Raw genomic sequence first — 27,602 nt, forward strand, 5'->3', positions numbered from 1 at the left:
GAGTGCATTACTGGACATTTGTGCTGGGAGGGGGTTGGTGATAGCCAATACCCTCTTCAGGCATAAAATGATCCACAGGTATACATGGCGAGTGATGAGAAGGGTGGGTGGTGAACTGAATGAAAGGAAGGCAATGATTGATTATGTGTGTGTGGATGAAAGGATGCGAAGATGTGTAAAGGATGCAAGAGTGTATAGAGGTTGGGGGAGTGGACTTTCTGACCACTACTTGGTGGTGGCCAGAATTAGAATGCAAGTAAGATGGAGGAATGGGAGAGGGGAAAGACGAGAGGAAGGAGTAGTTGCAAGGAGAGTGGAAAGGTTACAAGAGGATGAGAAAAAGGCAGAGTATAAGAGAGAAGTGGAGGAACAATTGGGCAAATATGAATTGGAGCAGATGGGAGACATGGAAGGTGTGTGTAAGATATTTACAGAAGAAATATGTGCAGCATGTGATGTGGTGTGTGGAAGGAAGAGAAGACGGAGGGGGGTGCAAGGAACAGCGTGGTGGACTGAAGAGGTGAAACAGGCTGTGGCACAAAAGAAGAAAGCATACAATGAATGGATGAGAAATAGGGGCGTGGAAGAAGTTGAGAGGCGGAAGAGAGAGTTATATGTGGAAAGAAAGAGAGAGGTGAAAAGATTAGTAAGAGAGAGTAAGAAGAGAGTGGATGAGGAATTTGGAAGGAATTTGAGTGTAAAGTGGAGGGACTGTAAGAAAATGTTCTGGAGAGAAGTGAAAAGAGTAAGACAGGGTGGAAGTGAAGTTAGCAGGGGAGTGAAAGATAAAAATGGTAGATTACTAGTGGAGAAGGGAGAAAAAGTGAGCAAATGGAGAGAACACTTTAAGGAATTGTTGAACGTAGAGGATGGAAGTAATGCAAGTGTAAGTGGCTGGGGAATGGCTGGGAGAAGGAGGGAGGTGAGAAGACAGGAAGAAATCAGTAGGATAGAAGTTGTGGAAGCATTGAAGAAAGTTAAATCGGGGAAAGCCCCAGGAATTGATGGAGTGTGTGGTGAAATGCTGAAGCATGGGGGAGAGATAGTAGTAGAATGGATGTGGAAGATGTGCAGATTGGCCTGGGAGGAAGGTAGAGTCCTGGAGGATTGGAAGTCAGGTATAATTATTCCCTTGTACAAAGGAAAAGGGGAAAAAGAAGTGTGTGGCAATCATAGGGGCATTTGTCTTCTTAGTATAATAGGAAAAGTGTATGGTAGGATACTTATAGACAGAGTTAGAGAAAAAACAGAGAAATTAGTTGGAGAAGAACAGGGAGGCTTTAGGAAGGGAAGAGGTTGTGTAGATCAGATATTCATTCTTAGATCTTTAGTGGAAAAGTTTCTAGAGAAGGGAAAGAAGTTGTATGCGGATTTCATGGATTTGGAGAAAGCATATGACAGGGTGGATAGACAAGGATTGTGGAAAGTGTTAAGAATATATGGAGTAGATGGGAAGTTGTTGAATGCTGTGAAGAGTATGTACGATGGTGTGAAGGCTGCAGTGCGTGTGGATGGTGAACTAAGTGAATTTTTCTCCTTGAAAGTTGGTTTGAAACAGGGATGTGTCATATCTCCATGGTTGTTCAATCTGTACATGGATGGGGTAATAAAAGAGGTACAAGGTAGGGTAGTGGATGTTGGAGTGGCCCTGGTGAGAGAGGATAGTGTTTGGAAACTCCCTGTACTGTTGTTTGCAGATGATACTGTGTTGTTGAATGAAGACAAAGGGGAGCTGCAAGGCTTGGTGGATGAGTTTGAGAGAGTGTGTAAGAAACGGAATCTAAAGGTGAATGTAGGGAAGAGTAAAGTGATGGTCTTTGAGAGAGGTGAAGTTAGTGAATGTACAGCGAGGTTGGATGGTGAGGAATTGGAAAATGTGAGTACGTTTAAGTACTTGGGTAGTGTGATGAGTCAGGATGGAGGTTTGGAGGGTGAAGTGCTTGAAAGGGTACAGCAGGGAAGAAAGGTTGCTGGTTCTTTGAAAGCAGTGATAAGAAACAGGGAAGTGAGCATGGAAGTGAAAAAGTTACTACATGACAGTATTGTGATACCAACTCTAACGTACGGAAGTGAAGCTTGGACATTGTTGGAAGGACACAAGTCAAGAGTGAGAGCAGTGGAAATGAGTTATTTAAGAGGAGCCTGTGGAGTCACATGGAGAGACAGGCTGACGAATGAGGATATAAAGGAGCGTTGTGGTGTGGATGTGGATGTTATAGGAAGCGTTATGAGGAACACACTGAGGTGGTTTGGCCATGTGGAGAGGATGGAGGGTGAAAGACTGACAAAGAGAGTGTATGTGAGTGAGGTGGAGGGGGGAAGAGGGAGAGGGAGGCCGAGGATGAGATGGAGGGATGGGGTGGAGAGGTATATGAGAGAGGAGGGTGTGAGTTGGGAGCAGGGCAGTGAAATGGCGGGGGACAGGGCGACTTGGAGGCAATTTGTTTGTGGCCACCCCAAACGGGATTGAGGCGTCTGGCAATAGATAGATAGAAAAATGATAAAGGTGAAGGCAGAAAGTATGGATGAGAAATAGGGGCGTGGAAGAAGTTGAGAGGCGGAAGAGAGAGTTATATGTAGAAAGAAAGAGAGAGGTGAAGAGATTAGTAAGAGAGTGGATGAAGAATTTGGAAGGAATTTGAGTGTAAAGTGGAGGGACTGTAAGAAAATGTTCTGGAAAGAGGTGAAAAGAGTAAGACAGGGTGGAAGTGAAGTTAGTAGGGGAGTGAAAGATAAAAATGGTAGATTACTAGTGGAGAAGGGAGAAAAAGTGAGCAGATGGAGAGAACACTTTAAGGATTTGTTGAACGTAGAGGATGGAAGTAATGCGAGTATAAGTGACTGGGGAATGGCTGGGAGAAGGAGGGAGGTGAGAAGACAGGAAGAAATCAGTAGGATAGAAGTGGTGGAAGCAATGAAGAAAGTTAAATCGGGGAAAGCCCCAGGAATTGATGGAGTGTGTGGTGAAATGCTGAAGCATGGGGGAGAGATAGTAGTAGAATGGATGTGAAAGATGTGCAGATTGGCCTGGGAGGAAGGTAGAGTCCTGGAGGATTGGAAGTCAGGTATATTTATTCCCTTGTACAAAGGAAAAGGGGAAATAGAAGTGTGTGGTAATCATAGGGACATTTGTCTTCTTAGTATAATAGAAAACGTGTATGGTAGGATACTTATTGACAGAGTTAGAGAAAGAACAGAGAAATCAGTTGGAGAAGAACAGGGAGGCTTTAGGAAGGGAAGAGGTTGTGTAGATCAGATATTCATTCTTAGATCTTTAGTGGAAAAGTTTCTAGGGAAGGGAAAGAAGTTGTATGCGGCTTTCAAGGATTTGGAGAAAGCATATGACAGGGTGGATAGACAAGGATTGTGGAAAGTGTTAAGAATATATGGAGTAGATAGGAAGTTGTTGAATGCTGTGAAGGGTATGTACGATGGTGCGAAGGCTGCAGTGCATGTGGATGGTGAACTAAGTGAATTTTTCTTTGAAAGTTGGGTTGAAACAGGGATGTGTCATGTCTCCATGGTTGTTCAATCTGTGCATGGATGGGGTAATAAAAGAGGTACAAGGTAGGGTAGTGGATGTTGGAGTGGCCCTGGTGAGAGAGGATAGTGTTTGGAAACTCCCTCTACTGTTGTTTGCAGATGATACTGTGTTGTTGAGTGAAGACGAAGGGGAGCTGCAAGGCTTGATGGATGAGCTTGGGAGAGTGTGTAAGAAACGGAATCTAAAGGTGAATATAGGGAAGAGTAAAGTGATGGTCTTTGAGAGAGGTGAAGTCAGTGAATGTACAGCGAGGTTGGATGATGAGGAATTAGAAAATGTGAGTACGTTTAAGTACTTGGGTAGTGTGATGAGTAAGGATGGAGGTTTGGAGGGTGAAGTGCTTGAAAGGGTACAGCAGGGAAGAAAGGTTGCTGGTTCTTTGAAAGCAGTGATAAGAAACAGGGAAGTGAGCATGGAAGTGAAAAAGTTACTACATGACAGTATTGTGATACCAACTCTAATGTATGGAAGTGAAGCTTGGACGTTGTTGGAAGGACACAAGTCAAGAGTGAGAGCAGTGGAAATGAGTTATTTAAGAGGAGCCTGTGGAGTCACATGGAGAGACAGGCTGACGAATGAGGATATAAAGGAGCGTTGTGGTCTTGATGTGGATGTGATAGGAAGCGTTATGAGGAACACACTGAGGTGGTTTGGCCATGTGGAGAGGATGGAGGGTGAAAGACTGACGAAAAGAGTGTATGTGAGTGAGGTGGAGGGGGGAAGAGGGAGGGGGAGGCCGAGGATGAGATGGAGGGATGGGGTGGAGAGGTATATGAGAGAGGGGGGTGTGAGTTGGGAGCAGGGCAGTGAAATGGCAGGGGACAGGGCGACTTGGAGGTGATTTGTTTGTGGCCACCCCAAATGGGATTGAGGCGTCTGGCAATAGATAGATAGATAGAAGAAGTAGGCAGCACTACATCGTGAGTGGATGTTGGTTGCCATCAGCTACAACCTTAGATAGAAGTGACCATCAAGAAGTCTGTATCGATGGGATTTACATATCGACAGCATCTTAGGGATGTAACTCATGTTGATAACAAGGGAGGCCTGTATGTGGAAAGGGGCTACTTTATGTAATGTATTACAGTGACCCCCCAATGTATATGTGGATAAAGTGTTAACCTATGATTCATACACTTAGAGATGTGCAACCCATTTTAAAGACCAGTTGCATCTACTGGCCTGTTCCCACCATACCTACTACAGACCCTGTACAACTTCAACAAGAATATATATATGCTTCCTAATGGCATAAGCAGAGGTAAAGCAAACATAAAATGTAACTTTGAAGAGCTTTAAAGCAATATATAAATGAAGAAAAAACTTGCCATAATAGGCAACGATGGCTGATGTGCTGAAGAAGGTGGGAGAAGCTGAGATTGGGACTTGCTTCCAACTCCTTGTTGGAGGTGCTAGCTGTGGAGTATCGAGCCTCCTCTTCTGCCTGGTTGATGAGGTCCTCCATTGACATGTTTATGTTGTCCTGTAGCAAATTGATCATCCTCTCCCTCATCATGCCAGTAAAGTTTTACCAGGAGTGGGATGGGCAGTTGCATCCAAGATGGGATGCAAGAACTCTGAGGGATAAATGTGGGGTAGAACCTTCCTGCACCAGTGTTTGAACACCCTTGGTAATACTGTGTCCCAGGCTTTCACAGTGTTGTACAATGAATTTCTTAAGTTATATTTTTGTCAGAATTTATGTATTGTTTGTGTAGCAGGTTTCTGATGCCTCTTCATCTCCACTGCTAAAAAGCCCACCTTATTCTTCCCCCCCCTCCCACCCATCTTCCCCCTCTAACTCTTCCAGTTCCTTCCCCTTTTCTATTGCCTCCCGTATTTACTCGCAGGTGAACTGCAGATAACAGGCCTTGAAACAGGAAATTATTTCTTGGTTGAGGGGCTGGATCTTTGAGAAAGTGTTCGGTGGCAGGAACAAAACCACTGCTGTTAGATTCCTGTCAGCAAGGCATGGTAGATGACTGGGGCAGTTATCCATAAGAAGAAGAATTTGATTGGTAACTTCTTTGATTTACAAAAGGAATTGGTTTTCAGCATGACCACAGTGTCGAACCAGTTTGTCACCACTGTTGCAGATGCCCAGTCCATTGTGTTATTTTGCCATCTAATACCAAGTTGATCATCACCTAACTCCCAACAAATGACAAAACAATGTATTATTGCAGGCTTTACGTTCTCCCATTGCATTGACCGTCAGAACTAGGATAGGCATTCTGTACTAACATTGAGCCTGGTAGCATTTCTTTCCTCTCAAGTCAAGGATTGTCCATGTTAAAATCCTGGACGTGAAAGGAAAGAAATGCTACCAGGCTTAATGTTAGTACAGAATGCCTACCCTAGTTCTGACGGTCAATGCAATGGGAGAACGTAAAGCCTGCAATAATACATTGTTTTGTCATTTGTTGGGAGTTAGGTGATGATCAACTTGGTATTAGATGGCAAAATAACACAATGGACTGGGCATCTGCAACAGTGGTGACAAACTGGTTCGACACTGTGGTCATGCTGAAAACCAATTCCTTTTGTAAATCAAAGAAGTTACCAATCAAATTCTTCTTCTTATGGATAACTGCCCCAGTCATCTACCATGCCTTGCTGACAGGAATCCAAAGCTTCACAGGAAATGATGTCACTTTTGTGACTGCACTACCGGGCTCATCCCTGGTCTGTTTTCTTGTCAGTCACCGAAGCTCCCCAACACCTTTCCCTAAGTTATTTATTTTGCTAATTACACCATAGTGCCCTAGTCCATGTGAATAACTCCTTTGAACATCGCCATACTCTGCATAAATAACATCATCATCATCAAATCCTGTGTTGCCCCATGAGGAAAGTAGGAGCCCGTGGCTAGGCAAGTTGGTCCTGACATTTAAGATGAGAGTGACCAGCCTCACTCATCCCTGAATAGCATTACATGAGCAATAAACCCCAACCACCCCTTGGATATAAACCTGCACAGGGTCAGTCCAATTGGAGCACCTTAATTATCCACTAAACTACCAGATGCCATAATCTGGTTCTGTGGTTACCACCCAGCATAGTGAATGGTTTCCTGGTGAACAGAAAACCAGTTGGCTTGTCACTCAGTGTAGAGTCACCCATAGGTGGATGGAAGAGAAAAGAATGAAGGAAAGAAAGACAGAAGGAAGGAGGGAAGAGAGGAAAGGGCAGTCACCTGAGAGCAGCACTACATGGAGTGAGTGGATGGTGAGTGCCCCCACCTACCACAGTAAATAACATACAGAAAGATATTAACTACCCATATCCAAAAATAAATCACACAGGAAGAGTTGGAGGCTTCCTTAACCAACAAGAGCACGGCCCCGTGTACTTTCCATAGGCCATGGGACATCTTATTATGGTACTCAGACCAGAATGCAGGAGGATTTTCAGTTTTGATTACATGAGCAGCCATTCTGTAATTTCTTTAGCTTTTTCCTTTGGAAAATTGGCATTCACAGGTAAATTTAACACTTCTTTAGCCATGCATAAACCTCAAGTCTTTTCTGTCTTAATATATAATATAGTTAACAGATACATTTTCAAGAGGTAACTGTGCAGTGTGAGAAATATGCCTTTCCTGCAGCCTCCACAAGAAGCCTGGACTCACTGTTGAGAGCATATTAAACCATTATGCTGTCTCTTACCTGTCATTTTTGTCTTCGATCTTGGAGGATCGGTAATTGATCAACACCTGCCATTGCTAGAAACAAGTACATTACTGTACTCGTATTGCAGTTCCCATTGTCATCATTTAGTTGCACTATATTGTATAGTAAGCCTCCATTTTTCAGTCATAATTCAGTCCAAGTCCCTGTGGGATAATGAATTTTTTCAAATACTTCCCTCAACAGGGGGTATAACTCCTATAAAACCTGATACAGGTCTCCCTGTCAATATGCAGATCTGTCTTGATACCAATTTTCCAATGGCCACCTGCATATATTCATCATATAGTTTTTACACATTCACTCATATATTAACATGATTTTGAAGATTAAAAATGTGTTTCCTTTATACTGTACATATTCATTTGCAGGCCTGTCCCATCTGCATTAAATGCTTGTTGTTACAGGCTAAATAATATTGTCACTTAACAGTACTGGTGAGGTGCATAGATGGAAATCAGTAGAGCCAAAAGCCGGTGAGTAGCTATTAAGCTGCATAACACAGAAGAGACAGGCTGGCACCAAATGCATACATATTTATGTAAGCATTTTATTATTTTCCACTGAAAGAGTTTCAGACACAAAGAATATTTTGTTTATTAAAAGCTAGGGTAAGATGAGGTAGATGAATATGAGGAGAACCAAAAGCAGGCAACTAGCTGCATAAGTTACATAATAAAGGAGACAGCCTGGCACCGTCAGCATGCATATTTACAAACACACTTTATTATTTCCCCAAAAGAAGCACCAAGCTCACACACAGCACAAAGGCAAGCAATGTAAGTCTCAGCAAAAGCTCAAGTACAGCAACAAAAGCCATTAATTCCATGATGAACTTAACGTGCATCAGCACCAGACACCCCTACTCGCTGACTGAGGTGGAGCAAGTAGTGGCCTTTGTTTTGGCGGGCATTGTCAGTGGTGCAGGGGTGTTGTGAGGAATGGTGAGTGGTTTGAAAAATTCAACTTCCATGAGCATTGTTGGTTAATGCAGTAAAAATGGATATTGCTTTGATTTTGCCAGATTTTATGCTTTGTCAAATAATGACAGGTGTGGATACTGCATCATTGGATAAAAGGGGATTACTGTACAGTAATCCATCATTTATCCGAATATTCAGTATCCAGATACTGAACCTTGGCTCTATTAAACCGTTATCTGAATGTACTTGCTATTATCCGTATGTAAAAGTCCCCGAGAACTTTGGCTGGCCGGTTGACATGTTCAGCCATTCAGTATCATGGCTGCAGGGCTTGAGCCGTGAGCAGGAAATAGGACATAACCCACTACCAGCGCTAAAATATCCGTCCGCCCCTGTACTGAATTGTCAAAGTCGTGCACTGGTCCAGTCACTCCCAATGAACCTTCAGCACCCGAGTAATATGACTGTAACCCACAAGGGCTGTTAAAATGTCCATACGCATCCCCACTGAATGTCCAAAGTCATGTGGCCACTAGGCAAAGTCTTTCCCAGCTGCAATCGTTCACGAACACAGACCACAAGCTACGAGTACATGTTCAGTGACAGTGGCTGTCCACCTTTCTACTGAACCTCCAAGTTGCCTGGTCACCAGGAGTTTTGTTTACGAATGGCCATCACACATCTAACAGACCACAAGCCATAAGTAAATGTTTGGTAAAAGCACCTACAGAAGTGTGAAAATCCTGCCCACGGCCTCGCTTCACCCACCCTCCCAACCCTCCTTCATACGCTCCAGGCTCCCCCCTCACTCCCTCAGTCCCTCCCCTTCTTCACACTGATAGCACTAACTCGTGAGTTTTTTAAATTTTTTTGTGATTTATTTGAATACTATTGGTCGTTTCAAACAAAGTGACCATGAGAAAGCTTATGAAATTCTATATCTAAACATATGCCAACTCTTGGAAGGTGCTGACAAAATTTTGCTATAGGATGGTGGGAATTTATATGAAGGTAAGTTTTACTCTTGAACACTATCCTCACTACATTTCTGTACTTTTACTCATCAGTTTTCTGTGAGAGGGGGGTGTGAGTTGGGAGCGGGGCAGTGAAATGGCGGGGGACAGGGTGACTTGGAGGCGATTTGTTTGTGGCCACCCCAAACGGGATTGAGGCGTCTGGCAATAGATAGATAGATAGTTTTCTGTGTTTTTATTAGCTAATCTTACAGTATAAACACCAGCGAAGATGATGGTAAACCATTTATACTGTACCAAAATAACCAATTTCCGGTGGCATATTTAGCTGTGGAATTTTTTTATGGCCCGGGAGCAGTTATCACTGGTGTCAGATAACTGATTTTCCAACCGTCCTGAGTTTTTTTATGGATGTCTGTTGTTTATGCATTGTTTTCTTGGTGCTTAGCATTAATATGGATAATCCTGTGTTTTGATGTCTCAGTGTGACAAATTGACCTGAAAACAGTGCCACAAGTAGGAGGGGTACCGTACACTCGGTAAAAAAAGTATCGGTGCACAACATTGATGAAACATTTTGGATCACGGTACGAAGGTCTCTGAAATATTTGTGTCCGACGTGTTGGGAGGTGTCATATAACGTCATCTGAGGTATCCCCTCGCTAAAATATAAACAAACATTCTGAACCTGCAACAGCCAGGCATAACAAGTTACCAACCTTCCCACACAGCCAGCACGTGAGTGAACATTTTCGGAAGACATCGAACCCTCTATGCACCGATACTTTTTTTACCGAGTGTACATACAGTAATTATACTGTATAGGGTGTTTTTTGGTTTTCATTTTTTTTTTTTTTCATGGTTTTCTTGGTGTTTATTATTACTTTGGCTATTCGTGTGTGTGTTTTGACTTCTAAATATGGCAGATTGACCTGAAAACTGTGCCAAAATTAGGAGGGGTACTGTACTCACAGTAGTGCATAGGTAGGGTGTCTTTTGGTATTCAATGGTTTTTTTTTTTTTTCATGGTTTTCTTGGTATTTAGGATTACTTTGGATATTCCTATGTGTGTTTTGATGTTTAAATATGGCAGAGTGACCTAAAAACAGTGCTAAAATTGGGAAGGGTGCTGTACATACAGTAGTGTATAGGCAGGGTGTTTCCAAAATTAGGAGGGGCACTGTACATACAGTAGTGTATAGGTAGGGTGTCTTTTGGTTTTCTTTTTTCTTTTTTTTTTTTTCTTGGTGTTAAGCATTACTTTGGATATTCCTATGTGTATTTTGGTGTCTAAATATGCATTATTGACCAGAAAACACTGCCAGAGTAAGCAGAGATACTGTACAAATAGGTTAGGTGTAGGTTGGAGGGTTGGTATAGGTAGGGTCTGGGTATAGTAAGGGGGATATTGTTCATTATTCGGACATGCCTTTGGCTCTGTTATGTCGGATAATTGAGGGATTTCTGTAGTTTGCTCAGGAACAGGACATCAACAGCAGTTTTCCATTTCCAGCAGGGCTTCCACTGCATTTGGACCTTGTATGGTGTACCGTAAGGCTGATGATTACCACTTTTATAATGGTAGCTATCTGGTTAGGTAGACTGTCAAATGTTCCAGAGGTATCTCAGGCACTGGAGTTAAGTGAGGGTTGGAGTTGGATTTTTTATAATTTTACTAGAAGACACTTTGGTTTGGCTATCAGAAGGACCTGTGCCACCATGTCAGTGATGTTCTGCGTACGATAATTATCGTATTTGTACAGTAATTGAGGGGGAGTGTATGATGTACGATATCACTTTGAAAATGTACGATAATTTTTGTCATCCATCTTTCGTGGATTTTATTTATTTATTTATTTTTTTTTATGTATCTAAACTGCAGTCCCACCATGCGACTCACCCTGACCGGAAATTTCCATTTCACACACTCACCCTGACAGAAAGTCCCCTTTCCCATGGGACCCCCAAACGTCCTTACCCTTGTAGAGACAGTAGAGGTTGTCATTCATTCTCTGTGAAGGTCACTGAAATGGTTAGTCAGAGGTGCCCTGCCTTAATTCCAACTCTCTGTAGGAGGTGGATGACTACGTTTGACAATTATACTGAAGGGGGAAGTACAATAGATGTAATACTTCACACAAAATAATATTGTAGAATATTATTCCATTCATATCAGGGCACCTCTTCTGAAATTACGTCCATGTTGATATCTGTAGACATATGTATCCAGTACAATCAGGTCCAAGGGAGGTGTTTGGGTTTCATAATACTTGTTATTTCATGGTTCTTACATCTATATTAGTTTATTTAAATTTTGGAAAACTTCTTGTACTAAGGGGTGAATGAATGCTATACAGTATTTCGAAAAAACTCCAGCAATCTCTCTCTCTCTCTCTCTCTCTGAATGGATATTTAATGGCTGTGGAATTTAGTCAGTTGAGAAGTGCAGCGATGATAATGTATGAAATGGGTCTCATCAGTACTACTATGAAGTGATATTTTATGTTTAATTGCAGTTAAAATATTATATATATATATATATATATATAATTTTTCCCTTGTACAAAGGAAAAGGGGAAAAAGAAGTGTGTGGTAATCATAGGGGCATTTGTCTTCTTAGTATAATAGGAAAAGTGTATGGTAGGATACTTATTGACAGAGTTAGAGAAAGAACAGAGAAATTAGTTGGAGAAGAACAGGGAGGCTTTAGGAAGGGAAGAGGTTGTGTAGATCAGATATTCATTCTTAGATCTTTAGTGGAAAAGTTTCTAGAGAAGGGAAAGAAGTTGTATGCGGATTTCATGGATTTGGAGAAAGTATATGACAGGGTGGATAGACAAGGATTGTGGAAAGTGTTAAGAATATATGGAGTAGATGGGAAGTTGTTGAATGCTGTGAAGAATATGTACGATGGTGCGAAGGCTGCGGTGCGTGTGGATGGTGAACTAAGTGAATTTTTCTCCTTGAAAGTTGGTTTGAAACAGGGATGTGTCATGTCTCCATGGTTGTTCAATCTGTACATGGATGGGGTAATAAAAGAGGTACAAGGTAGGGTAGTGGATGTTGGAGTGGCCCTGGTGAGAGAGGATAGTGTTTGGAAACTCCCTGTACTGTTGTTTGCAGATGATACTGTGTTGTTGAGTGAAGATGAAGGGGAGCTGCAAGGCTTGGTGGATGAGTTTGAGAGAGTGTGTAAGAAACGGAATCTAAAGGTGAATGTAGGGAAGAGTAAAGTGATGGTCTTTGAGAGAGGTGAAGTTAGTGAATGTACAGCTAGGTTGGATGGTGAGGAATTGGAAAATGTGAGTACGTTTAAGTACTTGGGTAGTGCGATGAGTAAGGATGGAGGTTTGGAGGGTGAAATGCATGAAAGAGTACAGCAGGGAAGAAATGTTGCTGGTTCTTTGAAAGCAGTGATAAGAAACGGGGAAGTGAGCATGGAAGTGAAAAAGTTACTACGTGACAGTATTGTGATACCAACTCTAACGTATGGAAGTGAAGCTTGGATGTTGTTGGAAGGACACAGGTCAAGAGTGAGAGCAGTGGAAATGAGTTATTTAAGAGGAGCCTGTGGAGTCACGTGGAGAGACAGGCTGACGAATGAGGATATAAAGGAGCGTTGTGGTGTGGATGTGGATGTGATAGGAAGCGTTATGAGGAACACACTGAGGTGGTTTGGCCATGTGGAGAGGATGGAGGGTAAAAGACTGATGAAGAGAGTGTATGTGTGTGAGGTGGAGGGGGGAAGAGGGAGGGGGAGGCCGAGGATGAGATGGAGGGATGGGGTGGAGAGGTATATGAGAGAGGGGGGTGTGAGTTGGGAGCAGGGCAGTGAAATGGCAGGGGACAGGGCGACTTGGAGGCGATTTGTTTGTGGCCACCCCAAACGGGATTGAGGCGTCTGGCAATAGATAGATAGATAGATATATATGTGTATATATATATATATATATATATATATATATATATATATACATACAGTACCCTCGCATCCAACACGCATTTGTCCAGCACGATTCACGTCCAGCACGGAGAGCATAAAAATAGCATGATTTAATACAATTTAATTACTGTAACATGGGTGCATTAGCATAACACGCACGGAGCTCCGAGAAGTGGGCGAAATCAGCAGAGTTCGCCTCTAGCACGATGACACCTGGTCCAACACGGTCATACTGGATGTTCCTGTGATGCTGACAGCCAATCAAAACTTCTAATCAAGTTGCCTCCCTCACCCGCTATCGTGACGTGATCGTGATGTCGCCCAATCAAAAATGCTTCTGCTCTCACGTGATGTTTTGTTTAAATTTCTCCCGCCACAGTGCCACTCAGTCGCATAATTCGCATTGGAAGGTGCTTTTTTCTTGCTGCATTTTCTGCCCTTGCTACTGCATTTTATCCTGCTCACGATGCCTAGGAAGCCTTCTGAGAACCCCAAGAAGCGGTGGCACCTCCCTCAGCCCACCAAGTTAGAAATCATCGAGAGGAAGAAGAAAAGGGAGAGGAAAGTGGACATCGCCAAGGCCTACGACGTGAATGAAGCCAGCTTGAGGACCATAATAAAAAACTAAGACAAGATCCTGGCAGCAGTGAAGGCTTACGGAGTGCTAGGACAGGCAGAAGCAGGACCTTCCATGGATGTGGATGAGGATAGTGATTCTGAGTGTGATTTCGCAGGATTTATGAGGGAGGTTGAGGAGGAGCAGCAGCCATTACCTGGTAGTGATGCCAGCAGCCATCCTCTGGGGACCCAGTAGGACTACCTACAGCCTCGGATACCACCTTCCATTCCCAGCAAGCCCACCAACACTATCCTAAAAGGTTATTTATCATTCATAGTACAGCACCATTTATTATAATTAGAGTAGTACCAAGACTGTATATGTAAAGGTATATGGTAGGTATTTAGGGTGACTTTTCCTAGGGTTGCTGACATAATTCATTTTTCCCCATAAGCTCTGTTGTTTGTCCAACACGTTTTTGGTCCAACACGGTACCTATGCATGACAATATTACCGTGTTGGACGCGAGGGTACTGTATATATATGTATATAATATATATGTACTGTATATATATATATATATATATATATATATATATATATATATACATACTGCATGTAGATTAGAAGTTAGAAAAAAACATTAAGCAGCTTAAGCATTGATTTCGGTGAGAAATTAGCTGTACGATAATTTTAGGGTCGTGTGATAATTTGAACTCTCCCATATGATACTTTTTGTCTGTGGGCAGAACATCCCAGCACCATGTGTTTTTGCTGGTATTCAGTAGGAAAGGTGAAGAGGTCATCTGGGTACTTTATAATAGGACCTTTACCCCTAGGTATCAGCTCATTCTGTACCAATGTTCTTAGTTTGAAGATGTGGGTACAATTTTGAGTCAGAACAGTGTCACAATGATTTAGTGATTCTGGTGCCTAGCTGTAAATCCCGTATATTTTGGTACCTAGGGTGAACAGAGATTTGCCTGAAAGTCTCTTCAAGATTGCTGGTGGTTAGCCATGTCTCATGGTATTGCTGGACTATGATGTTATGATACATTTTTGTCCAGATCTTTGGGCATTCTGTGATCTTGTTGAAGAAAGAGAGGCCCTGGATAAGACACCTTCAGTGGAATCTCCTAAATTGCCATCTTATGAGACTGGACACATGCTGTGATTTGAGAATTTCGTGACTTAGAAATAACTAATCTTGTGGGAAAAATGGCTTATGAGTCTAACTGGCCACCAGCGAACACTAACAACCTGGAAAGAGATTAGTAAAGTATTTAATGACACACACATACACACCTCAAAGGCGGCATGTACAGTACAAGCTAAATCCTATAATAAGGTCCCTGGTGGAAATGTCCCTTTTCACATGAATCCTCCTTAAGGAATTCCCTGCACACACACACACACACACACACACACACACACACACACACACACACACACACACACACACACACACACACACACACACACACACACACACACACACACACACACACACACACACACACACACACACACACACACACACACAAGAATAATCCAAAACAATCCAAAGTTAGTCAGAGATTCAGTAGAAATAAATCAGTCATTAGTAATCACTGGTATAGAAGAGGAAGAAGTTAAAAACAAGATCACTAGAGACAAAAAGAAGATGGCAAATGTAATGAGCTTACTGAAAGAAGTATCAGAGGAAATCTGTAGTAAAGACATAGAGGAACACAAAAGGTTAGGGAAATACGAGAAAAGCAAGACAAGACCTCTAAAGGTGACTTTCCAGATTGTAAACACTGTGGAAGAGATACTAAAAAATGCAAAGAATCTTATGGAAAAAGAGGAGTTCAAAAATGTATGGATAAAAAGATGCCTAACACAAGAGGAACTGGAATTACTGAAAGAGAAAAGGGAGGAAGCAAAAACAAAAAATGAGGGAAGATCAGAAGAGGAGAAGAAGAAATTTTTTTACAAAGTAATAGGATTGCAGGTACGAAAGTGATACACAAACAGGATGGAAGAAAAAGGAGGAAGGTAGTAGAACCATGTCATGACAAGTATATAAACAAGATGATAAAGTTGATGTACTCAAATGTGGATGGAATGGTATCTAAATTACTAGAGATGAATGATTATGTCAGAGAAAATGAACCACAAATAATATGCCTAACTGAGACAAAATTAACACCAAGGATATCCAATGACATACTAAACTTAGAGGAATACAATATATGGAGAAGAGACAGAAATTTAAAAAAAGGAGGAGGAATTATAATATTAACTAAGAAAAATCTAAAAGTCAAGGAAATAAACCTAGATATACCATCACAAGTAGAACTGATTGCAGTAGAGATCGACACATCTGAAGGTAAAGTAATTGTAGCCAATTTGTACATGCCACCCAGATCAAACACATGGGAAAGAGACGAATATGATGACCTGGCAGAGAGTACAATTCAGAGTATAAGATCATTGCTACATAAAATGGAAGAGAAATCGGAAAGAATTATACTAACTTGGGACTTCAATACAAATATAAATTGGAATACCCTAGATATAAATAGCCAAGAAAGCTGTTGGGACCAAAAGCTCCTGGATCTCGTACAAGAGTTTTTCTTAACGCAACATGTGAGGGAAACCACCAGAAAAAGAGGACTTGATGTACCTTCAGTGCTAGATCTAACATTTACTAGGCAAGAATATGACATTGACAGTTTAATATATCACCCTCCACTCGGCAAAAGCGATCATGCAGTACTAAATTATAACTTCAGGATAGCATATGACATAGTAAACAGCAATGACAGTTACAAAAAGAGCCTAAACTATAAAAAGGGAAATTATCAAGACCTAAAGAAGTATTTCTTAGAAGTTGATTGGGAAAATGAGCTTAGAGGACAAGATTTAAATGCTGTATATAGAAAATTTTGTGAATTTTATGAAATAGGAGTCCAGAAGTACATCCCACAGCACAAAGAAGCAGATAAGAAAATACAGAAATGGTTCAATACAGAATGTAAAAAATCAAAAGAAAGAAGAGATTTGTTGTGGAATAGATACAGAAGACACAATAGTGAAAGGGCGTATAATAATTACAAACATGCAAGAAACGACTATACAAGAATAAGGAGGGAAGCCCAAAAACAGTTTGAGGAGGATGTAATGAATAAAAGTAGTGATCAACCAAAGCTGTTTTATAGCTATATCAGAAGCAAAACCAAAGTAAAAGATATAATACAATCCATTACGGACGAGGGAATCACTTATACACAAGAGAAAGATATTTGTGAAGCACTAAATAAGAATTTCCAATTAGTTTTTACAGAAGAAAAAAATTTTGAGAGGGACTATGTGGAACACGCATGTCCACACATACTACCAGATATACAAATAGCAGAAAAAGTAATACAGGAGGAGTTAAGTAGATTAGACAGAGGAAAAGCAAGTGGTCCTGATGAAATTTCATGTTGGGTATTACGAGAATGTGCAAAGGAGTTAAGTAAACCATTATTTTTAATTTTCAAGAAATCCTTGAGTCAAGGGAAACTACCTGATATTTGGAAAAAAGCAAATATAGTCCCCTTATTCAAGAAAGGAAATAGACAGAATCCTCTCAACTACCGACCAGTATCACTGACCAGTGTTGTAAGCAAGGTATTAGAAAAACTTATAAGAAAAGCTTGGGTAAATCATCTAGAAGAACACAGTATGATAACAGAAAGACAGTTTGGTTTCAGAAAAGGAAAATCATGTGTTACTAATCTGTTGAGCTACTATGACCGAGTAACAAACACCGTACAGGGGGGAAGGATGGGTGGACAGTGTCTATTTAGATTTCAAGAAAGCTTTTGACACAATACCACACCAAAGACTTTTATGGAAACTGTACTATCAAGGAGGAATTCAAGGCAAACTGTTTTGTTGGATGCAAGACTTTCTCATGAAAAGAGAAATGAGGACAGTACTAAGAGGAAACTACAGTACTCATCATGGAAAGAAGTGACTAGTGGAGTACCACAGGGTTCGGTGCTGGCACCAATCATGTTTTTAGTGTACATAAATGATATAAACAGTAACACTGGAAATGAGAGCTATCTGAATATGTTTGCAGATGATGCAAAAATACAAAGGAGAATTACTAGCACAGACTCTTGTAGGGAGCTACAAGAAGAATTAAATAAACTTCATGAATGGAGTAGTACATGGCAAATGGAATTCAATGTGGACAAGTGTCATGTAATCAAGTTTGGTAAAAGTGGAAAAAGACCTGATTGGGGCTTATAAGTTAGGAAATAAAACCCTATACACATCAGAAAGAGAGAAAGACCTAGGTGTGATTATCAATAACAGACTATCTCCGGCTGACCACATCAGCGAGAAGGTACGGAACATGTATACACTGCTTGCAAATATGAGAATAGCATTCGCATACATAAATGAAGACATGCTAAGAAGGATAATAACATCATTCATTAGACCAACCCTGGAATATGCATCAGTAGTCTGGAGTCCTCATCTCAAAAAGCATATAGACAAGATTGAAAAAGTTCAAAGGGCCGCTACAAGATGGATACCAAGCTTAAGGGACCTAAGCTACGAAGAAAGACTAAATAAACTGAATCTACCAACACTACAGGAGCGAAGGAAAAGAGGTGACATGATAATGCTATTTAAGTGCATATCAGGAAAGGAGAAAATAGACATAAATGATTACTTAACATATGGAGAAGCATCAGCAAGAGGACACTGCAAAAAACTGCATAAGGAGAGGTGATAAAGACGTAAGGAAATTCAATTTCCCAAACAGAGCAATTGATCAATGGAATGCACTACCGAATGAAATAGTGTGTGCCAAAACAATTCACAAATTTAAGGATATGTACGATAAATATGGTTTAAGACACGGGACGGTACAAGCTTGACTCATTCCTGGAAAGATACAATTAGGTAAGAACACACACACACACACACACACACACACACACACACACACACACACACACACACCATTTGTGCAAACATAGAATAACAGATGCTCAAAAATGCATTGGGAAACCTTCACTTTTGGGGTTGCAATTACTAATTATGTATAATTTCCGAGAATTACTGATCTTGCTATCTGTTGCATGATGTTGCCGTGTATTGTATTATGAATTTGCTGTTTAGAAATGGGCGATTTATGGGATTCCACTTTATTTTCTAAATGGTCAAAGGAGAAAGAAAGCTTGAGATACACTTGCGAGCCTTAGTATCTGCTCACCCTCTAATCCTAACCCTAGCTAGTGGGAAGTTCTAGCTTGGGTTTCACACCAGACAAAGACCTGTTATCCACTGTTATGGTGGTATTTTGAAGCATTGAAAGACTACACAAGGAACAGTTCAACATGAAACTTTTGCTCACAAAGTTTAGAAAAGCTTCAAACTACGAGTAACAGGTTTTTGATCAGTGTGGAACCCCGGCTGTGATTTCCTTTCAGCCAGGGGAAAGGGTAGAGAGTGGGCAGAAACTATCCTCACAACCATCCAACATCAACTCTCCTTGCCCTTCCCTGTCTTGTCTTGCTGAAGGAAACTTGTATACCATTAACACAGTTAATGGAAGGCAAGGTTGCCATTTCTCTGCGACAGTAAAAAGTAGAGAATTACCAGCCTGATACCCCAACACCTTTGACAGTTTACAGGAAGTAATTGAAAAGTACTTTTTTTTTTTCTCTCTCTCTCTCTCTCTCTCTCTCTCTCTCTCTCTTTCTCCAAGCATACTATTTGATCCAGTACTCTTTATCACAACTTTTCCCTTACAACTGGCACTGTGAATTGGGAGAAGGCTGGTAAATAAGCTGTTTAGGCAACAAGGGAACAATAATAAGCAAATTTCATGTGACTACTGTACTTAATAGCCATAAATAATGTCAGGAGGCATCTTATAATGTGTGACTACTGTACTTCTATCTATCTATTCTATCTATAGCCTGACACCCTAATCCCGCAAAGGGTGGCCACAGACAAAACGCCTCCAAGTCACTCTGTCACCCACCATTTGACTCCCCTCCCCCCAACTCACCCCCCCCTCCCTCATGTACTTAATAGCCATAAATAATGTCAGGAGGCATCTTATAATGAGTTATTCTTTCCTCTTCCTTCTGTCTGTGGGTGACTTTACACTTAGTGACAAGCCAAAAGGTTTCCTGTACACCAGGAAACCATTTACAATGCTGGGTGGTAACCATATAACCAAATTTTGGCACCTGGTGGTTTAGTGGGTAATTATTGGGCTCCAATCGGATTGAGCCGGTGAAGGTTTATATCCAAGGGGTGATTGGGGTTTATTGCTCGGGTAATGCCACTCAGGGATGAGTGAGGTTGGTCACTCTCATCTTAAATGTCAAGACCAACTGCCAAGCCCCGGGCTTCTACTCTCCTCATGGGGCAATGTAGGATTGGGTGATGGATGGATGGATGGATGGATGCCAGTCTATTCCCAGGTGCCTTAATCCTGTATGGGGTGGCCACAAACAAATTGCATCTATGTCACTCTGTCATTTGCCATCTGACTACCCTCTTTCCAACTCACACCTTCCTCTCTTATATACTTTCCACCTTCATCCTTCCATCTCATTCTTGGTCTCTTCCATCCCCCCACCCCACCTTCCATCATACACTCCTAGTCAGCCTTTTATTCTCAGTCAGCTGCACTGTAACGAAATACTGTACTCTTAATCAGTGGTGTAAAGTTGGGCCATGCTACCAGTAATTTTGAAAGTATAGATGTTGTTTTTGTTGAGCAACCTTTAGTCTGTCCAGCCAAGGAGACCAATCAAACACAAGGAAGCTGTTGCCTCGTGTAGTGAACTGATGTTCCCACACGGCAAACAATTCCTTGTCACAGTGGGGCTTGGGGAAGAGTGTGAAGGTTTGGTAGGTGGATGGACACCATGTTTGCATCTTCACCCTGTCAACAGGCGTCATAGGAGGCTTCACATCATTACATTACGTGCTTATATGGTTACCATCCAGCGTTATAACTTACTTCCACCATTACAGGAAACTATTAGGCTTGTCACTTAATGCAGAGTTACTTGAAGTAGAAGGAAAGTGACAGGCAAGGTGGCAGAAATAGAAAAGGAATGATAAAGATGATGGAAGAAGTAGGTAGCTGTACTTGAAGTGAGTGGATGATGGTTGGCACCACCTACCACCAAAAGTATAGATGTATTTTGCATATACTGTACAGTAAACCCTTCATAAGTTGAACTATATGGGGCTCCAGAGTAGTTCGACTTACCGAATTTTCTGACAAAAATATATATATATACAGTATATATATATATATTCCCCTACCCACCCCTGATAATTGCAAATTATATGTAATTACTTGTTTATTAATGCTAAACTAAAGAAGCATCTATAAAGCAATATCGTTTCGTTTTTAAAGGCTCCAACATGCTTGCATGTGTCGGCCTTGGTCACCTAATGGCGGCTCTCCACGCTGCACGATCCATTGCAGCCTCCCTGTTCAGTCCCTTAACCCTAAGGTCACACTTAATGACCTCGTCCCATGTCTTTCTCGGTCTACCCCTCCTAACCCCACCCCCAATATTAACACTTCTCACCTTCCTCACCCAATTATCATCCCCCATCCTCTCCACATGTCCAAACCACCTCAATCTACCTCTCCTCATCACAACACCAATACACTCCAGTCCCATCCTACCTCTCAACTCTTCCATTGTAAACCCAGCCCCTCCAGGCCTTGGACGCAGGGACGCACTGCACATCCACCTAATCATTGTCATTTCTGTACGTCTGAGCCGGCGAATGTCTTCCTCCTTCACTGCCCAGGTCTCACTGCCATACAGCATTACACTCCTAACACACGCTGCATACAAAGACCCCTTAGCATGTAGGGAGAGCCCCCTCAATGTCAGGAGAGGCAAGAGCTCCCTGAACTTCTTCCAACCACTTCTCACCCTAGCCACAGAGCTAGCTCCAGCCCCACCTCCAGCACACAACATGTCTCCTAAATAACAAAACTCTTCCACACACTCAAGAGATTCACCAGCAAGTTCAATCCTTTCACGTCTGACAATCTCCACCTGCTCACCCCGGCACGCCGTACACATAAAATCAGCATTATCTCGCAGTCTACCTCTGATACCACTACATCTCTTATGCACCCATTTATCACACACCCGCACAAGATGGAATTACTTCCCACCCCCTTGTGGCAAACTGCACATGGCCACTCTCCCTCGTCTTTGACAGTACCGCCACCAACCCTAGATATCATCACTTTTGTTTTATCTGCATTTACCCTTAAACCCTTTTGCCCCATACCATCTCTCCACTTCCTAAACCTTTCCTCCGCCTCCCTTTCATTCTCTGCAATCAACACCAAATCATCAGCATACAACAACTCCCACGGCAGTCCGTTTCTAAAGTCACGTGAAAGGGCTTCAAGTACCATGATAAACAACATGGGACTCAAGACTGACCCCTGATGCACACCAACATTCACGGAAAACTCATCACTCAAATCTCCATTCACTCTCACCTGGGTGTGAGCATCCACATACATGGCCATAACCACCCTAACCAGCCACTCCTCCAAGCCAAGCTTTCTCATTGCCCACTTCACCACCTCTCTAGGGACTCTGTCAAAGGCCTTTTCCAAATCAACAAAAACAAAATAAAGATCCCTTCTCCTACCAATATATTTTTCCTGAAGCTGTCGAACAATGAATATGGCATCAGTGGTCCCCCTACCTGGCATAAACCCAAACTGCATCTCATCAATATTCACTCTTTCTCTAATCATACCTTCTAAAACTCTCTCCATTACCTTCATTATCTGATCTAAAAGCTTTATACCTCTATAATTCCCTCTTTCCAGGGCATCACCCTTCCCTTTATACACATTTACAATTACACTCTTCAGCCAATCATCTGGGACAACACTCTCATAAATAATCCTATTTATCAGGTCAGTGACTAAACTCACCCCTATATCGCCTGAGGCCTTCAACATTTCGGCAGTCAACCCAGACACACCTACTGCCTTCCCCACCCTCATCCTGCCTATTGCCTCACTCACAGTAGCAGTATCAATCAAAGGCCAAGGGCCAGACACTGGATCTGCTGGCTCCAAACCTTCCCTGTCCCAGTCAAACTCCTCATTCAACAACCGGTTATAATGCTCTCTCCATGCATCTTTAATATCCTCACTGTTCACCACTACCCTTCCTTCATCATTCTTCACACACTGCTCACCTATGATATCCCGATTATCCCTCTTCACCTGACCTGCCACCCTAAATATATTTTTCCTTTCCCCATGATTTAGGTTATCAAGTAATTGTCTCCGTGACTCAGACTTTGCCCTGTATACCTCTCTCCTAGCCCTACGCTTGGCAGCCAAATATTCCTCTTTGCTACCACCCTTCTTCCATTCCCGGAAAAGCCTTCTTTTCTCCTTAATTGCAGCTTCTACACCCTCATCCCACCACCAAGTTACTTTATGTCTTGGTGGTCCTCTTGTCCAGCCGCATGTTACATCAGTAACTCTCAAGAAATTGTTCTTGAGGGCTCTGTACTGTTCATTAACGCCTCTGTCTACAGCTCCCTGTTCAGCCACCACTCTCCTCAACTCACTATAGAAGGCAATAGAAATAATGAAAACAATTTGGTGCTTTTCATAGGCTAGTCTAGGATAGGAGGTTGCATAGGTGGAGAGGTGCAACAGTCACTTAATTACATAATGTTCTGCACGTACTTGCTTCACTTTACAATCAGTTAAACTAAAACGTAATGTTTGGAATATAATAAACTAAAATGTAGCACTTGGAATATTTCATTCATTCATTCATCTAATCCAGTGTTGCCCCATAAGGACCATAGGAGCCTGGGGCTAGGCAAGTTGGTCCTGACATTTAAGATGAGAGTGACCAGCCTCGTTCATCCCTGAATGGCATTATGTGAGCAATAAACCCAAACCACCCCTTGGATATAAACCTGCACTGGCTCAATCTGATTGGAGCTCCTTAATTACCCACTATGCCTCCAGGAGCCATGATTTGGTTATATGGTTACCATGGAGTGTAGTAAATGGTTTCCTGGTGTACAGGAAACCATTTGGCTTGTCACTCAGCGTAGAGTCACCCATAGGCAGAAGGAAGGAAAGACAGAAGGGGAATGTAAAGTCACCTGTAGGCAGAAGGAAGAGGAAAAAATGAAGGAAAGAAAGACACAAGAAGAAGGAAGAGAGGAATATATAAGAAACTTAAAAGTAACCCTTTGAATAAACACTGTCACACCTCGGTCGGAGTTCAACTTACCAGAAATTCCGCCTTTAGCAGGTTTGACTTATTGAGGTTTTACTGTAACTACTGTATTAACATTTCTGATATTTTCAAGCTTCTTTCAGATACAGTGCAGCCTCGTTATATGATACTTCATTACGTGATAAATCACTACAGTGATAATTAAAAAGTTATACCCTGTCTTGATACGTAAGAAATTAATCGCGATTTCACGACAACGATATTTCCAAGGGCTGCTTCCAAGAATCTCACGTGGACACGGTGACACACGCAAGTCAGATTGGCCGCCCAGCGTTTACATTTGCTGTGATCGTTGCCTTTCATTCTAGTTTGTGCATGAATGGTCACTGAAACACCATTATCACCAGATAACAGTGCATATGCTTAAAAAGTAGTGCAGTGTGCAATATTTCGTTACCGGACGACATGAGCTGTGTCCAACTGCGGGCAAGTACTCAGGATGCAGGTCGGCTCGGCCTAGGCCGAGTGGTAGGAGAACCCCCTCTGTTTCTGCGCTCATGGTACTTCTTAAACATTTTATCCTCACACCCTTAGTTTTGCTTCTGTCTCCATGATTTTTATTCCTCTTAATCTTGAATATTTGTAATTGCTTATGGTGTTGATAAAAACGTTTGGCGAATATAAATTATGTGCTGATTTACTATATGATTTCTTTCTTTCATGTTTTCTCATAGAAATATATGTTTTGTGGTAATTTTTACTGAGAAAAAGTTTCAGGAAATTTCATTAGCTACATTTTGGTATATAAACATTTACTGTAGGAAGTTCAGATCGGTTTTACCTACCGCAAAAGGAAATTATCTTACCATCACACTGCAGTGCAGGAGCCGTGTTTTGCTAAATTATTTTTTCCCCTGCCTTTATTTTTGCCTCTGTCTGCCTGATTTTTTATTCACGTAATCTCGAATAGTTGTACTTGCTTATGGTGTTGATAAAAACATTTGGCGAGTATAAATTATGCACTGATTTATGATGTTTTTCTTTCCTTCTTGTTTCCGTATAGAAATGTTTTATGGTAATTGTTACTGAGAAAAAGTTTTAGGAAATTTCATTAGCTACATTTTGGTATACAGTATAAATATTTACTGTAAAACAATTCGGGTTGGTTTTACGTACCCCAAAAGGAAATTATCTTATATTTGCTCTGCAGTGCAGGAGCGGTGTTTCGCATGGACAAAGTTGTTGCTAAGTTATTTTTTCCCCTGCCGTTAGTTATACTTTTATCTGCCTGATTTTTTATTCTCGTAATCTCAAATAGTTGTACTTGCTTATGGTGTTGATAAAAATGTTCAGCAAATATAAATTATGAGCTAATTTACGATGTTTTTTCTTTCCACCAAGGGACGATTTTGTTGGATGCTGCTTGCGTCGTTCAGTAACAAGCAGGTGAGATTAGGTTTAGCGCAGCCTGCATCATCCAGTAACGAGCAGGTGACTTTTGCACCTTTACCCTAAGTATCGAAAGGGTTAAGTGAAGTGATACTTTTTGGTGTGAAAAAATGAAACTTGTTTGTGTCAACCTTACATAACCATCATCTCTTTTTGGGCCTCTATTCTTGCATGAAAGGCCACTGAAACACTATTGTTGTTGCCAGGTAACAGTGCAAGTGCCTAACAAATATGCAATGTGCAATACTGTATTAAGTGAAGTGAAAGTTTTTTTTGTGTGAAATACTGAAACTTGTAACTTGGAAATCATGTCAACCTTATGTAACCATCATCCCCTTTTGGGGCCTCAACTTTTGCATGAAAAGCCACTGAAATACATGTCATAGCCAGATAACTGTGCAAGTGCTAAAAAGTTAGTGGAGTGTGCAATTTTAAGTGAAGTGATACATTTTTGTGTGTGAAATACTGAAACTTGTGACTTGGAAATCGAGTCAACCTTAAGTAACAATCATCCCCTTTTAAAGCCTCTACACAGCTGAATGATCCAAGATGCTTGCCCGGAGTTTATGCTGGCAGTGACCATTGCCTATTATTTTATTTTGTGCATGAAAGGCCACTGAAACACCATTTCTCTCGCCAGATAACAGCACAAGTACTTAATAAATAGTGTAGTGTGTGATTTTAAGCAAAGTGATACCTTTTCTTTTTTGTGGAATGATCGTCCAGGCCCTCATCCTGGCGGGTAAGAGACCCTTGATGACGACTCGTACCAGCGTAGGACAAACTTCAGGTGGGTGGCAAATTTTTTTTAGGTCATTTCAGACCTTGCAGTCAAGGTCACCCTCCCTAACCCCATTGAACTCCTGTTCACCTTGTGCGATAAATCGTTTTGCAGTTGTCTTCACGATGCAACCTTGTCACGTAACGAGGCTGCACTGTATGTAGTTTAAAACTTGTCTAATAAATACAGGTATAATATGTACTGTATGTACAAATATTTGCTTTATTTTACACAGTTGATCTACTTTTCCCTTGTGACAGTACAGTATGTTATTTTTAGTTTTTCATTTTTATTTGAGAACTCATTTCCATTCATGTAAATCAATTTGGAATATTCTGAGATAAAGAGTTTTTCATAATGTGATATGCTTTCTCCACAGCCAATGGATGAGCTTTTGGGTCCCACTTTCGAGTCTGGTGGGCCTGCCAACGTGTCACTGGTGACAGTGAAACCTAACTATTCACGAACCAGCCAGCAGCAACATCACTCCTCCCCAGGGCACACAGTCTTCATTAAGACTTCATCTCCTGAGCCATCATTTTCCCCTCCTCTGGGTACTACAGTCTCTCACAACTCAACTCATTCAGCCATTCCTAGTTGCATTGTTGGAGAGGTTAAGAGAAGATGCTCAGATCCAGCAGATTTTGATGAACAGGTTGACAGAAGTGAGAAAAGGCGAGAGGTGATTGAACAGTACTTCCAGCAGCTGAAGGACACTCGGGCCGCTGAGGAGATGTACAAGAAGAGGAAAGAGAGGAGAGATAGAATGAAGCTTAGAGCACTGCAGAATATTGGAAGGGAACTTGAGAGTATTTCTAAAATCCAAAGTGAAATACTTGAAAAACAAGACCTTTTGTATGAAGCAATAAACAAAAGCAAAATTTCAAAGATACAATAATTTGTACTCATGATTATTGAATATCATACAGAAGCTTTATTTTTAAAGAGACTAAAGCTTTTTGAAACCTTATGACCAAAGTATCAGTATACAACATCTCCCATGGGAGTCCATTTCTCACGTGACTTCATAAATGGACTCCCGTGAGAGACGTTGTATGCTGATGATTTGGTGTTGATTGCAGAGAATGAAAGGGAGGCGAAGGAAAGATTTAGGAAGTAGAGAGATGGTATGGGACACGAGGGTTTGAGAGTAAATGCACATAAAACAAAGGTGATGGTTTCGAGGGCAAGTGATGGTACTGCCAAAGAAGAGGGAGAGTTCCCATGTGCTATTTGCCACAAGGGCATGGGAAGTAATTCCATCTTGTGCAGTGTTTGGGACAAGTGGGTTCATAGGAGATTTAGTGGTATTAGAAGTAGACTGCGAGATAATGCTGATTTCATGTGTGCAGTGTGTTGGGGAGAGTATGTGGAGAAGTCAGGCATGAAAAGATTGATCATGCTGGTGAGTCTCTTAAGTGTGTGGAAGAGTTTTGCTATCTGGGAGACCTGTTGTGTGC

General features: G+C 41.5%; 1 protein-coding gene across 2 annotated transcripts in view; it reads left to right on the forward strand.

Moving 5' to 3' along the window:
- Positions 1 to 27,307, forward strand: part of LOC145415597 (uncharacterized) — a 78,815-nt gene extending 51,508 nt beyond the window's left edge. For both annotated transcript variants that reach the window (XM_080284820.1, XM_080284821.1), the window contains one exon: positions 26,522 to 27,307. In XM_080284820.1, the coding sequence (XP_080140946.1) occupies positions 26,522 to 27,040 (519 nt within the window). In that variant the 3' untranslated portion in view covers positions 27,041 to 27,307. The remainder of the gene's footprint in view (positions 1 to 26,521) is intronic.
- The last annotated feature ends 295 nt before the right edge of the window (positions 27,308 to 27,602 follow it).

This window comes from Coenobita brevimanus, chromosome 103, assembly GCF_032717465.1.
Source record: "Coenobita brevimanus isolate Jiangsu-jjx chromosome 103, ASM3271746v2, whole genome shotgun sequence".
Classification (NCBI taxonomy): Eukaryota; Metazoa; Arthropoda; class Malacostraca; order Decapoda; family Coenobitidae; genus Coenobita; species Coenobita brevimanus.